Source organism: Microcaecilia unicolor, chromosome 7 (genome assembly GCF_901765095.1).
Source record: "Microcaecilia unicolor chromosome 7, aMicUni1.1, whole genome shotgun sequence".
Taxonomy (NCBI): domain Eukaryota; kingdom Metazoa; phylum Chordata; class Amphibia; order Gymnophiona; family Siphonopidae; genus Microcaecilia; species Microcaecilia unicolor.
Window position 1 is genome coordinate 294787129 of NC_044037.1, and position 14612 is coordinate 294801740.

The 14612-nt window shown below is 42.7% G+C and overlaps 1 protein-coding gene across 1 annotated transcript in view; it reads right to left on the bottom strand.

The window, feature by feature from the left end:
- LOC115474712 (peroxisomal trans-2-enoyl-CoA reductase-like) overlaps window positions 1–12820 on the bottom strand; it is a 56666-nt gene extending 43846 nt beyond the window's left edge. Inside the window, exons 1-3 of the mRNA XM_030210336.1 lie at window positions 12667–12820; window positions 8378–8508; window positions 2302–2467 (exon numbers count right to left, since the gene is read on the bottom strand). Of these exons, the coding sequence (XP_030066196.1) occupies window positions 2302–2467; window positions 8378–8508; window positions 12667–12781 (412 nt within the window). The 5' untranslated portion in view covers window positions 12782–12820. The remainder of the gene's footprint in view (window positions 1–2301; window positions 2468–8377; window positions 8509–12666) is intronic.
- Between the last annotated feature and the right edge of the window lie 1792 nt (window positions 12821–14612).

Genomic DNA, 14612 nt, shown 5'->3' on the forward strand with positions numbered 1-14612 from the left:
ACTACTGCTGAATTTAATTCACATTTTTGCAAGAGGACTTACAAGGGAGGTAAAAGTGACAGCAGAGTACCCCATTTGATTTGATTTATTCACTTTATATACCGCTTAATGCAACCAGGGTTTTAAAGCAGTTTACGATGAATACAAACAAATAAAACACTAATACAGTGATACTTCCTAAAAACCTGTATCAAACAGTAACAGAAAACTTACTTTTTTTTTTTTTTAACCATTTATTTTATTATTTTCATGTACAAACATGGCAACAAGGAAAACATTTCTAATACAACCAAATCGCTAACCAAAAATTTTTTCCATAACTGTTTCCCCCTCACCATGTCCGAACGTGTTCTTTTAATCTCACCCTCTCCCCGTCCCTCCCTCCCTACTTCAGTGTCTCATAATTCTATCTCAGCATTGTATTTTCTCCGCTAATGTCCAGAGATGCGTTGTGAGGATTGCCATTGTTCATAAGATTTCCAGATTTTTTGGTGCTGCATCAATCTACCTGTCCGCAGCGCAGTGAGTTTAGCCATCAGGCCAATGTAGTCCAGTTTCTGCAGGACTCTCGAAAGACCCGGTAGCACGGGCTGTTTCCAAGCTGCTGCCAGGACCAGCCTGCCGGCCACAAACACCTGGCCGGCAAATTGATGTATTGAATTTCGAACTCCTGCAGGTTTGAAATGCAGCATGCAGTGGTCCATTTTCATTGGGTAGCTCACCCCAGTGACCTCATGTAGGAATCTCAGTATCTCTCCCCAGTAGGCCTGGGCATGTCTACAGGTCCACCAGATGCGAGTCATATCACCTGTAGCGTCGCACTGTCGCCAGCATTTAGCTGAGCCCAGTGCGAAACATTTTTACAATGCGATGTGGAGTGTAATACCAACTATATAATAATTTATGGCCATTTTCGACCATAGCGCTAGACACTGAAACTCTGAGCAGAGATCTAATTGCTAATTTCCATGGCATCACCCCATTTATTTAGATAGTGTTCTATTGGGTTGGTGTACAGAAGTAACGCTGCATAAAGTCGTGATATGCTACCCCTGCCTCCCCCCTTCATTAATCCATTTTCTACCTTTGTTTCTGCTAGGCTAAGTTCTCCTTTTGCCCGCCGGGTTAGAAAGTCTCGTACTTGGTAGTACTGGAAAGCCTGCAGGGGGGACAGCCCATGCTCTCTACGAAGCACTTCAAAAGATAGCGTCTCACCTTCCTCCCACATTTGGCCTAGTGTACGTAATCCCATGTTCTCCCAACTGCAATAAGAAAACTTACTTCTAGTAACTCAGTCCCCAACATTTATCCCTTACTGAAACTACTGGCCAGCATTTAGCTCATAGCTTTTTTTTTTTTTTTCAAAAAGCCAGGTTTTTATTGCTTTACAAAATGCTGAGTAACTAGGAATGCTACTCAACTTGGTCGGCAATGGGTTCGAAAATTAAGATCCTGCGTAACAAAAAAAAAAACCACATTTCTAGTAATTATCAACTTGATAGAATTTAAAGAAGGTAACTGAAGCAAGCTTTTTGAGAAGGGTGCAATGAAAGTACAGACTTTTCTTCATGTTAAATTGTGAAGCGCTGCGTACAACTGGTAGCGCTATAGAAATGATTTATAGTAGTAGTAGTAATAGTAGTATGTTCTTGCAACTTAACAGAAAGATTACTTAATCTGTTTAGTGCACGTGTCCTCAAGTTCTACATACTAACCTGGTCGTCAAACTCTCCACAATGAACACTCAGATATATTTACACACCTTTGTATTAGTAGCCCCTGTTGATCTGTGGAGGAGTGGCCTAGTGGTTAGTGCAGTGGAACATGGAATGTTGCTACTATTTGAGATTCTACATGGAATGTTGCTAATGGAGGAGTAGCCTAGTGGTTAGTGCAGTGGAACATGGAATGTTGCTACTATTTGAGATTCTACATGGAATGTTGCTAGTGGAGGAGTAGCCTAGTGGTTAGTGCAGTGGAACATGGAATGTTGCTACTATTTGAGATTCTACATGGAATGTTGCTAGTGGAGGAGTGGCCTAGTGGTTAGAGCACCGGTCTTGCAATCCAGAGGTGGCCGGTTCAAATCCCACTGCTGCTCCTTGTGATCTTGGGCAAGTCACTTAACCCTCTGTTGCCTCAGGTACAAACTTAGATTGTGTGTCCTCCAGGGACAGGGAACTACCTAGTGTACCTAAAATGTAACTCACCTTGAGCTACCACTGAAAAGGTGTGAGCAAAATGAAAACCAAATACGCAGAAAACCAGACAAGTACATGGCCCTGGTCTGGTGGAGTTTACCTGCTTTGGAACAGTAAAAGGTCCCAGTGAGATTGGTTTCGATCACTGCATGCCAGCCTTTGGCACTGATGGCTTCAGCAGGGGAGGGAAACTGACCTCCTCCATTATTCACCATAAAATCAATCCTGCCATGGAGTTCCACTGTTGATCTTACCAAGCTTTCCACCTATTAGAAACAAACATATTGAGTGAAAGAAGAATGTGCTTGATATGCTAGCATTGTCATCTACCTTTCATCTTACTGTTTTCAAACAGAATTCAATAGAAAACGATGTATTTATAAAATTTAACCATAACATATAAAACTTCACTCTAAACCTCGTTACTCCTTTACTTTGATCCTAAGTCAGTTCGTCTTCATGCTCATAAAGAAATAAATACAGAAACTGGGAAGGAAAAAAGCCTCATAGGGCTTAATGAACCAACTAGTACTGGTTCTTATCTAGCCAAAAAAAAACTTATCACGGGCATAAAAAAACGCTTTCCAAAAATACTATGACTAGGGGGCATGTGATGAAGCTACAATGTAGTAAATTTAAAACAAATCGGAGAAAATATTTCTTCACTCTACGTGTAATTAAACTCTGGAATTCGTTGCCAGAGAATGTGGTAAAGGCGGTTAGCTTAGCGGAGTTTTAAAAAGGTTTGGACGGCTTCCTAAAGGAAAAGTCCATAGACCGTTATTAAATGGACTTGGGGAAAATCCACTATTTCTGGGATAAGCAGTATAAAATGTTTTGTACTTTTTTGGGATCTTGCCAGGTATTTGTGACCTGGATTGGCCACTGTTGGAAACAGGATGCTGGCCTTGATGGACCTTTGGTCTTTCCCAGTATGGCAATACTTATGCAGGGGGCCTGGCTGTTGTGGGGTGGGTCCCTCAGTGATCACCCCACTCCTGAAGGGTGGCCTGGCATTTGAGTTCTGGCACCTTTTTTGCTAGAAAAAACACACTGAAACCTATGGAACTTTGGAAGGCTAAGTGCTTTGAAAATATGCCTCACTGAGAACCAGTAACTAGTTAAGTTGGTTCATGAAGCCCTGAGGCTTTTTCTTTCTGGTTTCTGTATTTATTTCTTACAGTGTGAAGACAGACTCAGGATTAAAGTAAAAGGAATGACAAGGTTTAAATTAAGTAGTGTACTATGCCATACTTTGTATTGTTATTTGAATAGTTTTACTTTTGTAATTGTCTATTGCTTATGTTTGATTTATTCTTTCTGTACACTGCCTTCAGTGAATTCCTTCAAAAACGTGGTAAAGAATCCTAATAAATAAAGTGAAGATTTATACATGTTTTGGTGATGTTGTTCGCTTCCACTTCCTACTTTTTGAGTTTAGATGTTTCTAAATATTTCAAACAGCTGAAGACACGGCTTTTAAAGCAATTATCTGGATGAGAAACGCTGTCATCCGGAGAGGATGTGGGTGGGTGAAAAATGTTTAGTGTAATTTTAAATTGTATTTTAATATTTTAAATTGTACCATATGGCTTCTGCTTTTTGATTATAGCTGAAAAGCCACGATTAGAGACACCCCTGAAAACTCCCCCAAATCTGTCCCTTCCTCAGCTCTGACCTCACCTGGCAGCTGCCAGAACAGCTGGGTGACAGAGTCAGCTGCTGAGGCAAAGTCCCTTGATGACGGTGGTGGAAGCGTCTCCTTGCTCTCTGCTATTTCACCATCTCTGCTGCTAGCACTAGAAAGGCTTTGTAACACAAGAACAGCACATTCTTTGAATGAGTTTTACTGACACAAATGGTATAAACATTAATGCACTGATAAATCTTCTCACTGTGCTGGCTACAGAGCCAGTGAAGCAAAAGAGCGGAGCTGATACAAGGGCTAGGAAAACAGGGGACTGATGCTTCTTCTGTTGGGGCTCTAGAATAGGGAAGGGGAGATGCAGGGCACGAGGTGGAAGGCCTTGAGCTGCTCTGGGGGATGGGCACAGCCGAAGGTTTGTCTAGTGCAGAAGACATCTTTGGGCCAGTCCTGCTTGTGCCTGTAAAAGTTAATTTGTTGACGCCTCTCTATGTTCACTAAAGAGTGAATAGTGAATGTCTGAGAGAGTTTATGATTTTGTGAACCACGATTTTTTTTTCATCAGTTTGGTATCTGGATTCGTGGTCAGATTTCATATTTTTGTTTGGTAGAATGTTGATAATCCCTTGGTGACTTCAACCAGTTGCACTCAGTCTCCGAAGATGTGTCATATCCCACCAGAATGGATTGTCTAGAGTGACTTCCTAGCAACAAAAAACAGGCTTTTCCCTAATCTACTCATTTTTGATTGGAGGCAGGATGGCCGATAGGCGATTGGTCGTCTCTTTCCCCCGTCCCATCTTGATCTATTCTTTTCTATTCTGAAGTGTGTGATTTCTTCTGTCTTATTTTTCCTTTCTTAATCCTTTTATTTTTTTAATTATTGTACACCGCCTTGATTGTTTGTGAAAGATGCTATATCAAGTCTGCAATAAACATATTAGCAAAGCCAGAATAGGACAGGTCAGAAGCTGAGGCAGCCAAATCACAGATCAGGGATTTGTCCTGCTAATAAAGAAGTAGTCACAGCCCAGGGCACATTACCATCAAAAGGTTGATCCTTGTTCTTTCTACCTGGCAACAGCTGGACTTATCTGATACCCAAGTGAAAGGGCAAGATATTAAATAATGAATGGAAATATGATGTATTCTGCAAGTTATTTGCACTGTAAATTTTGGCATCACATATCAAAATAAAGCAGGAATTCCTAACCTTGCCCATGGAAATCTGTTGCTCGTCTGGTAGTCAGGATATCCCTAATAAAAATGCATCTTATAAAACTGAATTGGCCAAATCAACATCAATACTCTAAACACTTGACTAATTTAACAATTCAACCTCTTTTAAAATAAGAATATTTATGAAATTGTGATTAAAGTGCTCGGTACATCAGAGAGAAGGCTGCAGGGTTGGCGCAAGCAGGCTGTATGAAACCGCTGCTCAATGCCACCGACCACTAGAGACAAGGAAAAAAAAATGTTTAAAGGTACACCCCATTCCAGCACAAATTAAAGCTGGTCCTAAATGACCCTCAAATCCCATGGCACACCCGAGGACCTGCCACAGCACACCAATGTGCTAAGGCATACCAGTTGAAAAACGCTGCACTAGAACCTGCACGACTCATTTTCCGCCAAAGTCGCCATGCTCACATTAGCCCTCTCCTTAAGTCACTTCATTGGCTCCCTATCCATTCCCGCATTCAATTCAAACTTCTCTCACTGACCTATAAGTGCATTGACTCTGCTGCTCCCCAGTACCTCTCCACTCTTGTCTCTCCCTACGACTCCCCTCGGGTACTCCGTTCTGTCCCCTTCTCCTCTACTGCTAATTTCAGACTCCGCTCCTTTTATCTCGCTGCACCTCACGCCTGGAATAGACTTCCTGAGCTGCCGGTCTTGGCTCCCTCATGGCATAAGCAGTGCAAACTGCTACTCTGGGCACAGGCACACTTCCAGCTCTAAGGGTGTTGATGGTCACCTTCCTCCATCAAAATCCCCTGCAAGCTGCCTGGAGTTGAAGCTGCCACCTTGCATCGGTGAACAAACCCATCCATCGGGCTGGAATCTACTTGCGCAGTAGACTCCAAAAAAAACCACTGCTGCATTCCCTTACGCTTCTTATCCACACGGTAAGTCAGGAAACAAGTAAAACTTAAAACAGGCAATTGCACTGAAGTGGAGCCCAATGCTACACGTCAGCCATCTTGGATCTTTTGTTCAATTTCATATAAAAGTTTTGAGTGAAGAGAGAACAACCTCCAAATCAAAATGTCAGCAAGAAAGGGTTTGTGTGAATATTTATTTGCTGTCTTAAGTAAACGGGTCCTACGTATAGGCAACTCAGAGCTTAGTGGCTACAGGAGCAGGCAGAGAACCGAGGAAGCCTGCTTTTCTCACGGATGCATCACGTAATCTGGGGTAAATCACTTCACTCTCCACTGCATCAGATAAATCTTGGATTATAAATCCACTTGGACAGGGAAATAAACTATTCACAGATATACAAGTTAACTTAAGCCTGGATTTGGAAAAGACAAGTAATTACATCTATAAATCCAAATCAAAATAGTTGACCGAGTTATACACATGAGACTACCAAGTTAAGGGTTATATTCAATAAACTAAAAAAAGAAGAACACCGATAACTACTTTGAGAAGAAAGTACTTTTGTGGTGGAAAAGAAAAATGTGTCAGGGAAAGCAACCCCGACTTTCAAACTGTGCCCAGGGGATGAAGAAGGGTTGTGGGAGAGATTCCATATATGGCCTAAAAAAATCCACACAGAAAACATTTCTGCCTAAGCATCATGGGCGTAGTTTGAAACAAGCTGTCACCCCATCCTCCAATGCCCTGAGCCGCCGGCAACCTCTGCGAGAAAGCAGCACGCACGCTGCTTTAGATCTGCCCCCGGAAGCCTTTCTCCTTCAACTTCCTGTTCCCGTGCCTCCAGGGAAGGTGGGAAGCAGCGTGCGTGCTGCTTTCGCTGAGGCTGCCAGTGGCTCGGGGGATTGGAAGACGGTGGAGGGTCAAACTACACCCATGCTAAGCGTATTCTATAAGTGGCACCCAGATTTAGGCTCGGTACACAGAACACGCTTAGTTGATATCCCAGCGCCTAAAACTATGCTTATCCCTTCTTTTTGAATTATTTAGACATATTCCCTTGTACACAAAATTCTCTATGGATAAATCCCTGACTACATGATTAAGTTAATCAACCTACCACCAAGGAATGCATTGAGACTATCCCGTTCATATCTAAATCTTCATTGCCCAAACTGCAACAGGCTTAACTATAAATCCACATATGCTTCATCCTTCTTCATCAGCTCACATTTATGGAATTCTTTACCAAAAACTATAAAAATCATCCACAACCATCTGAGTTTCAGGAAATCTCTTAAGACTATTATTCAGAAAAGCCTACTCCAAGGACTCAACATATGTCTCCACTGCCTGATTCACTTCAATCTACTGACAACTTTATACATACCATCCTTCCCCCCTTCTCCCCTGGTTCCCCTGTTCCTTTCATTCCCTCCCCTTCCTCCCTATTATTTCAATTGTAGATTTATTATTGTATTAGATTTGATGTAAGCCACATTGAGCCTGAGAAGGTTGGGAAAATGTGGGGTATAAATGAGATAATACATAAATAAATATTCTGAAATTGGAATCTATATTGTAAATGAAAGCAGCACAACGAGCTTTCTATAATAAAGCATACAGTAAGTAGTTTCAGAAACTAACAATTATATGGACCCATGATTACCATTTAATTTTGGAGGACCATATTCTCCAATAACCTTGTTTATATGAGGGTCCATTACAAAAGGAGAACAATATATATTAGAACATTCTTTTGAGAACCTTTTGTATTTATGTATTGAGATACCTAAAAATGCTACATCTCCACACAGTGGTGTGCTGGAGCAGGCTCTCACAGGCTCGCGAGAGCCGGTTGTTAAGTTTTTAAGAAATTTGGGAGCCGGTTGTTAAAGTAGGGCCCTCCATGGCTACTTTAACAACTGGCTCCCAAATTGTGGGCTTGGGCCCCCTGCTGAATTCTCTTTTATTGCTGGTGGGGATGCTGAGCCCTGCCAGCCAAGTAAATAGACTACTGCTGCTCCCCGCTCCTTGTTTCCAGCTCTGGGCAGCAGGCTGGGACTTCTCCAGCATATGTGAGATGTTTCAGCATGCTACTCAGAGCAAGACGTTGGGAGTGGTGGCAGTCCATTTATTGGTTGCCAGCAAAGGTATGCCTAGCGTGCCCACACAAAGGGAGGGAGGAGAGAGAGGCAAGTGTTGCTCCCCCCCCCCCTTCCACCCGGCCACCCCTGGCCCTTCCAACTGCAGAGCTGGCTACGTCCGGAGAAAGAGCCTGTTAAAAATTTACCAGCACACCCCTGTCTCCACACCAATGAGCCCTATATCCCTCCAGGAAAGGCCAGAAGATTTGCGTTGTGTGTCTCACCCTCATCTGTTTTTTTGGTTTTTTTTTTAAGTTTATATCTTTGAGCTCATTTACCTCTTCTTCTTTGCGGATGTTACACTGTATGGGAGTCAGCACAGCTGAACGTGGAGAGATTTTAGCCATCAGCTCTTTAGCCGTTTCTTTCAACCTTTCAAGCTTGCGGGAGGCAATGACGACATTACATTCTGTATTTAAAACCAGCCAGAAAAAAAAGAAATTGTGTCAGAATTGTCTATTCGTACTTCTCTATAAACGGTTAAAATTTAAAAGAGGAAAGTTTCAAAATAGCTCCTTTGCTGTCAAGTCCACAGGCCCTTTTCAGCCAGAGACTTCGTATCAAATTTCAAAGAGAAAGCACGAACATAGTTTACGATTAAAACCTGCCAAAGGTACAAAGTCCTTGCAAACTTTTGCCCCAGTTTTTTGTGCAGGTAGATTTTCATGGAAAGTGGCACTTAGACCTGAAAATATAATGTAATTGTATTTTCCAATCCTATCCAAAACATGTTTTCCAGGAACACCTCCCCTCAAATGTGGTTTAAAGCATGCCTGGTGTAACAAACACCCTTTGTATGCTCTTAGGAAGACTAAAGGCGAGCAATTTTTAGAACAATTTATGTAGACAAAATACACTGTTTACCTGTGATGGGATTTGAAAATTGCTCACTGTTGAATATTATTAACTTGTATAATATTTTATACTTATACATGGTAGATGTAAATCATTTGTTTACTCTTTCCAAAAATACTAGGACTAGGGGGCATGCGATGAAGCTACAAAGTAGTAAATTTAATACGAATCGGACACAATTTTTCTTCATTCAACGTGTAATTAAACTCTGGAATTCGTTGCCAGAGAATGTGGTAAAGGCAGTTAGCTTAGCGGGGTTTAAAAAAGGTCTGGACAGCTTCCTAAAGGAAAAGTCCATAGACTATTAGACTGCTTATTTCTGGGATAAGAAGCATAAAATGTATTGAACTTTTTCAGGATCTTGCCAGGTATCTGCAACCTGGATTGGCCACTGTTGGAAACAGGACACTGGGCTTGATGGACCTTTGGTCTGTCCCAGTGTGGCAATACTTATGTACTTAAGTCCATAACCAGGATACCCGGGAGTCAAGAAAGTATAATATCCCAAAAGATCTCTTTTCTCCAAACCACTTGGAACCTCAAGTAATCATGGGGGATCACGTGTTACTTGTGATTTTGTAATTGAAAATTTTATAAATAAATAATAATTAAAGAAAAAAAAAACAATGTGTCAATACCCTTTCGATTATGCCCCTCTGTGTATTGCAACCAAATACGTCAGCAATTTAATTCAGGTATTAAAAAGATAAAAAAAATAAATAAGCATAAAAGGTCAGGGGTAAAAATCCACACACAAACCATTAAAGCTCTCGGAGATAAGAGGTGGTGGCAGCAACATTGAAATGGCATTATTTAAAACAAAAGGTAAAAGCAGCACTTAGCCAAGAAGCAAAAAAATAGAAACCAGATTTAGGGCAGCATTATAGGCGCGTTAACCATGTCTGTGCCTACAATATCCCTATAGGCGCCTACATGGTTAGTGCGCGCTAAGTGTAGGTACGCTAAAAACACTAATGCACCTTAGTAAACAAAGGTCCCCAGAAAGAACCTCCCGTTATTTCCACCCTGGTAAAAATTACTGAGGTGGAAATAGCGGGCTGTTCTCAAAAGTAAATGACAGGATAAAGTTAGGAATGCAAAAGGGCTGTCTTAACTTTATCCAGTATTATCTTATTAGAACCTAACGGTGCACTTCGCATATCATGTATGTTAACTGGATGAAAAAGCCTCAACAGACTCCGTATTTTTGGTTATACAGCTCTATAAATTGTTGGGGTTCTAGAAGTCATCATAGGCAAAAAAAACTCAGGGTGATAAAGTTTATGCTCAATCTTAAATACACTCAGGTAAAACACCACTTATCTTGTTACTCAGATTGCTGTCCCATGATCTGTTGCCTACTCTGTCAATTCCACAGCCTAACTTTATCGAGGTCTGAACTTTATCTAGCTACTGGTCTGAGGACATGAAATGAGATTGAAGGGGGGCAGACTCAAAAAAGATGTCAGGAAGTATTTTTTCACGGAGAGGGTGGTGGATGCTTGGAATGCCCTCCCCCGGGAGGTGGTGGAGATGAAAACGGTAACGGAATTCAAACATGCGTGGGATATGCATAAAGGAATCCTGTGCAGCAGGAATGGATCCTCAGAAGCTTAGCTGAAATTGGGTGGCGGAGCAGGTGGGGGAAGAGGGGTTGGTGGTTGGGAGGCGGGAAATACTGCTGGGCAGACTTATACGGTCTGTGCCCTGAAAAAGACAGGTACAAATTCAAGATATGAGTTTAACTTGGGCAGACTAGATGGACCATGCAGGTCTTTTTCTGCCGTCATCTACTATGTTACTATGTTCAGTGCTGGTACCTGGATTAGGACCAACATTGAATATTCAGGTCACATTATGCCCATGACAGTCAGCGTCTTAGAAGATCACTGACCACCACAGGTTGTATATTGGGCCTAATGCTTTTTTTTTTTTTTTAAAGACTGCAGCTGAGATAAAGGAATTTTGAACAAACTCCTAGAGCATTAAGGCAAAAACATTGTTAACAGCGGCATACATATATGCTACTTATTTATTAGGATTTATTTACTGCTTTTTTTAAAAGAGTTCACTCAAAGTGGTGTACTGTAAGAATACATCAAACGTAAGCTTATGGAAGTCCATATACAGGTCAGAATTTACTTATCTTTATATACCTATATAACAAACAAACCCCACAACCACATCAAAACTACCCCTTCCACAGATTAACAGCAACTTATGAAAACATCTCTATTAAACTAAATGCTGAAAAGCCACATTTTCAATAGCCTCTTAAATTTTCTCGCATTGTTCTCCAGTTACTACTACTACTACTACTATTTAGCATTTCTATAGCGCTACAAGGCCTACGCAGCGCTGCACAAACATAGAAGAAAGACAGTCCCTGCTCAAAGAGCTTACAATCTAATAGACAATAAATAAAGTAAGCAAATCAAATCAATTAATGTGTACAGGAAGGAGGAGAGGAGGGTAGGTGGAGGCGAGTGGTTACAAGTGGTTACGAGTCAAAAGCAATGTTAAAGAGGTGGGCTTTCAGTCTAGATTTAAAGGTGGCCAAGGATGGGGCAAGACGTAGGGGCTCAGGAAGTTTATTCCAGGCGTAGGGTGCAGCAAAGCTTCCTTGGTAGACTACTCTGCCAAATAGGAGCCACAACCAAAAACATTCTTGATCTCATCCTTTCACTTCCTTAATTTATTTGTTGCATTTGTACCCCACATTTTCCCACCTATTTGCAGGCTCAATGTGGCTTACATAGTACCAAAGGCATTTGCCCAGTCGATGGTTTAACAAATACAAGTGGTATAAGTGGAGGGTCAGAATGGATGAAGATTGCGTGTTGTCCTGTTCGAATATAGTCATGCTGTGTTGGTAGGTGAAGAGGGTTACGTGGGGTCGTTGGGGTAGGCCTTTTTGAAGAGGTTGGTTTTTAGTGATTTCCTGAAGTTCAAGTGGTCGTAGATTGTGGTTGGGACCTCCAATAAGTCTTGACTCAGTCTCAAAGGTCACCTTGGAATATGCCTTTTGAACTTCCCAAGTTTTAATGAAAGAGCTCAGGCTCTACACACCAATTCTGCTTTGTCATAGATTCTGTGACTAGTTGCAGGGGGCCTGGCTATTGTGGGGCAGGTCCCTCAGTGATCACCCCACCCCTGAAGGGTGGCCTGGCATTTGAGTACCAGCACCTTTTTTGCTAGAAAAACAACATACTTTCTTTAGGATTCCAGAATCTTGCTATTCTTTGGGGTTCTATATGGAATGTTGCTACTCTTTGAAATTCTGCATGGAATCTTGCCACTCTTTAGGATTCCAGAATCTTGCTATTCTTTGGGGTTCTATGTTGAATGTTGCTTCTTTGAAATTCTGCATGGAATCTTGCCACTCTTTAGGACTCCAGAATCTTGCTATTCTTTGGGGTTCTATGTGGAATGTTGCTACTCTTTGAAATTCTGCATGGAATCTTGTCACTCAACCACAAACAAAACTATTAATGACCTCCTGTCTGTCTAAAGAGAGGTGAAAGTAGAATCTACGGCCGTTGTGGGGGGGGGGGGGGGGGGGGGAAGAGGTATGTAAGCTTGTATAAAGTGTCCACCGACAATCCACCAGCACACACACTTAAAAATGTACAGGTCCACAGGCAGCACAACTTCATAGGTGCCCCATCCTTAACCCCTGTTCCCTCCTCCACTTCTACTCCGCACAACCAACCTAAGCTGAGCAGCTCGGCACTGATAGCCTTGCCGATTCCAGAGCCGCCGCCGGTGACTATAGCCACTTTCCCACTGAAAAGTCCCGGAGCCAGCAAACTGCGAACCGCCATCATAGCAAGGGCAAAGTGCACATGACAGCTGAGCTGAGCGGCGCGCGCGTCAGCAGAGAGAGGTCTCAGGCCAGGCAGCCAATAACCAGTCAGCAGAGAAGCCAATCACTACACCACAAATCTAAAAAAAAAAACAAAAATGCCTGAGACAGCAAGAGGCGGGGGCAGACCAAGGCACCGGAAAGGTAGTGGGGCAACCAATAGGATGCGTTGGCTAGAGTGAGGGGCGGGGCAGAAGGTGGCTATTAAATAACAGGAGCAATCGTCTAGACGAAGTTGATACGGGATGACGTCAAACAGTTGAAGCCAACTCTGTTTCCCCTTCCACGCACAACCGTCATCCACACAATAAAGCAAACAAACCTATGAACGGAGGGAGAGGGGGAAAATGGGACTTCATATACCGCCTTTCTGAGGTTTTTGCAACTACATTGAATTCAATTGAATTCAAAGCGGTTTACATATATTCAGGTACTTATTTTGTACCAGGGGCAATGGAGGGTTAAGTGACCTGCCCAGAGTCACAAGGAGCTGCAGTGGGAATTGAATGCAGTTCCCCACTAACCACTAGGCTACTCCTCCACTAGCAACATTTCATGTAGAAGCCTGCCCTTGCAGATTACCAATGCAATGCGGCCGTGCAGGCAGAAGCCTGCGCAGCATTGCTGATCTGCAAGGGCAGGCTTCTACATGGAATGTTGCTAGTGGAATCTCAAACAGTAGCAACAGAATCTCAAATAGTAGCTCACGTAGAATCTGAAATAGGGAAATGGGACTTGATATACTGCCTTTCTGAGGTTTTTGCAACTACATTCAAAGCGGTTTACATATATTCAGGTACTTATTTTGTACCAGGGGCAATGGAGGGTTAAGTGACTTGCCCAGAGTCACAAGGAGCTGCAGTGGGAATGGAACTCAGTTCCCCAGGATCAAAATCCACTGCACTAACCACTAGGCTACGCCTCCACTCATTCCACCAATAAGAGCCAACCTCATCAGTGATGTCACAATGGCATGATTGCCCGATACTTGGCTCACTTCTGATATTATGATGTCATAATGGAAAGGGAAATGGGACTTGATATACTGCCTTTCTGAAGTTTTTGCAACTACATTCAAAGCGGTTTACATATATTCAGGTACTTATTTTGTACCAGGGGCAATGGAGGGTTAAGTGACTTGCCCAGTTCCCTGAGGTGATTTGTTGCTGGCGAGATAATCCTAGCCCCTATAATGGGGAAAAGGAAGGGGAAACCCAGGGATGTGTCCTCCTCGATACCTGGAAAGATTCCCACTCCTCGGCAACTCACCTTGGAGCAAGTCGGTCTCCTCCCGCAGGCTGTGCAATTACTCTCTTCAGATCGACCCGCTGAGGTTTCGGTGGGTCACAGCGATGGAGCGGTCTCCTTGAGCCCGCCAGAAAATCCAGCGCCTCCGCAACCCGGAAGTAGTATTCTTGCCGAGGCAGGAACGGTTGTTCCCGAAGAGGGGAGAAACAACTCGTCCCAAGGAGGTGCCTCGACTGTTTCTACCCCGATAGCAGGAAAATCGACTTGGAGGGTTACTGCCACCTCGACCCCCATGCTTTCGGGGTCTACATCCGTAGAACATGCGGAGATTTTAAGACCAGCTGTGGTGACCCTGGAATCCCTATGGGACGCGATTCAGGGGATGAATTCCCTACTCACTAAGGTAACTAATTCCTTTTCTATAGAAATTACCGATTTGAAACAATCACAACAAAATATAATGGAAAAAATACAGGGTCAAGAGAATCAAATTGGAAGCTTAAAGGTGGAACTTTCTAATCTACAGTCGTTTGCGAGTGAAGTCT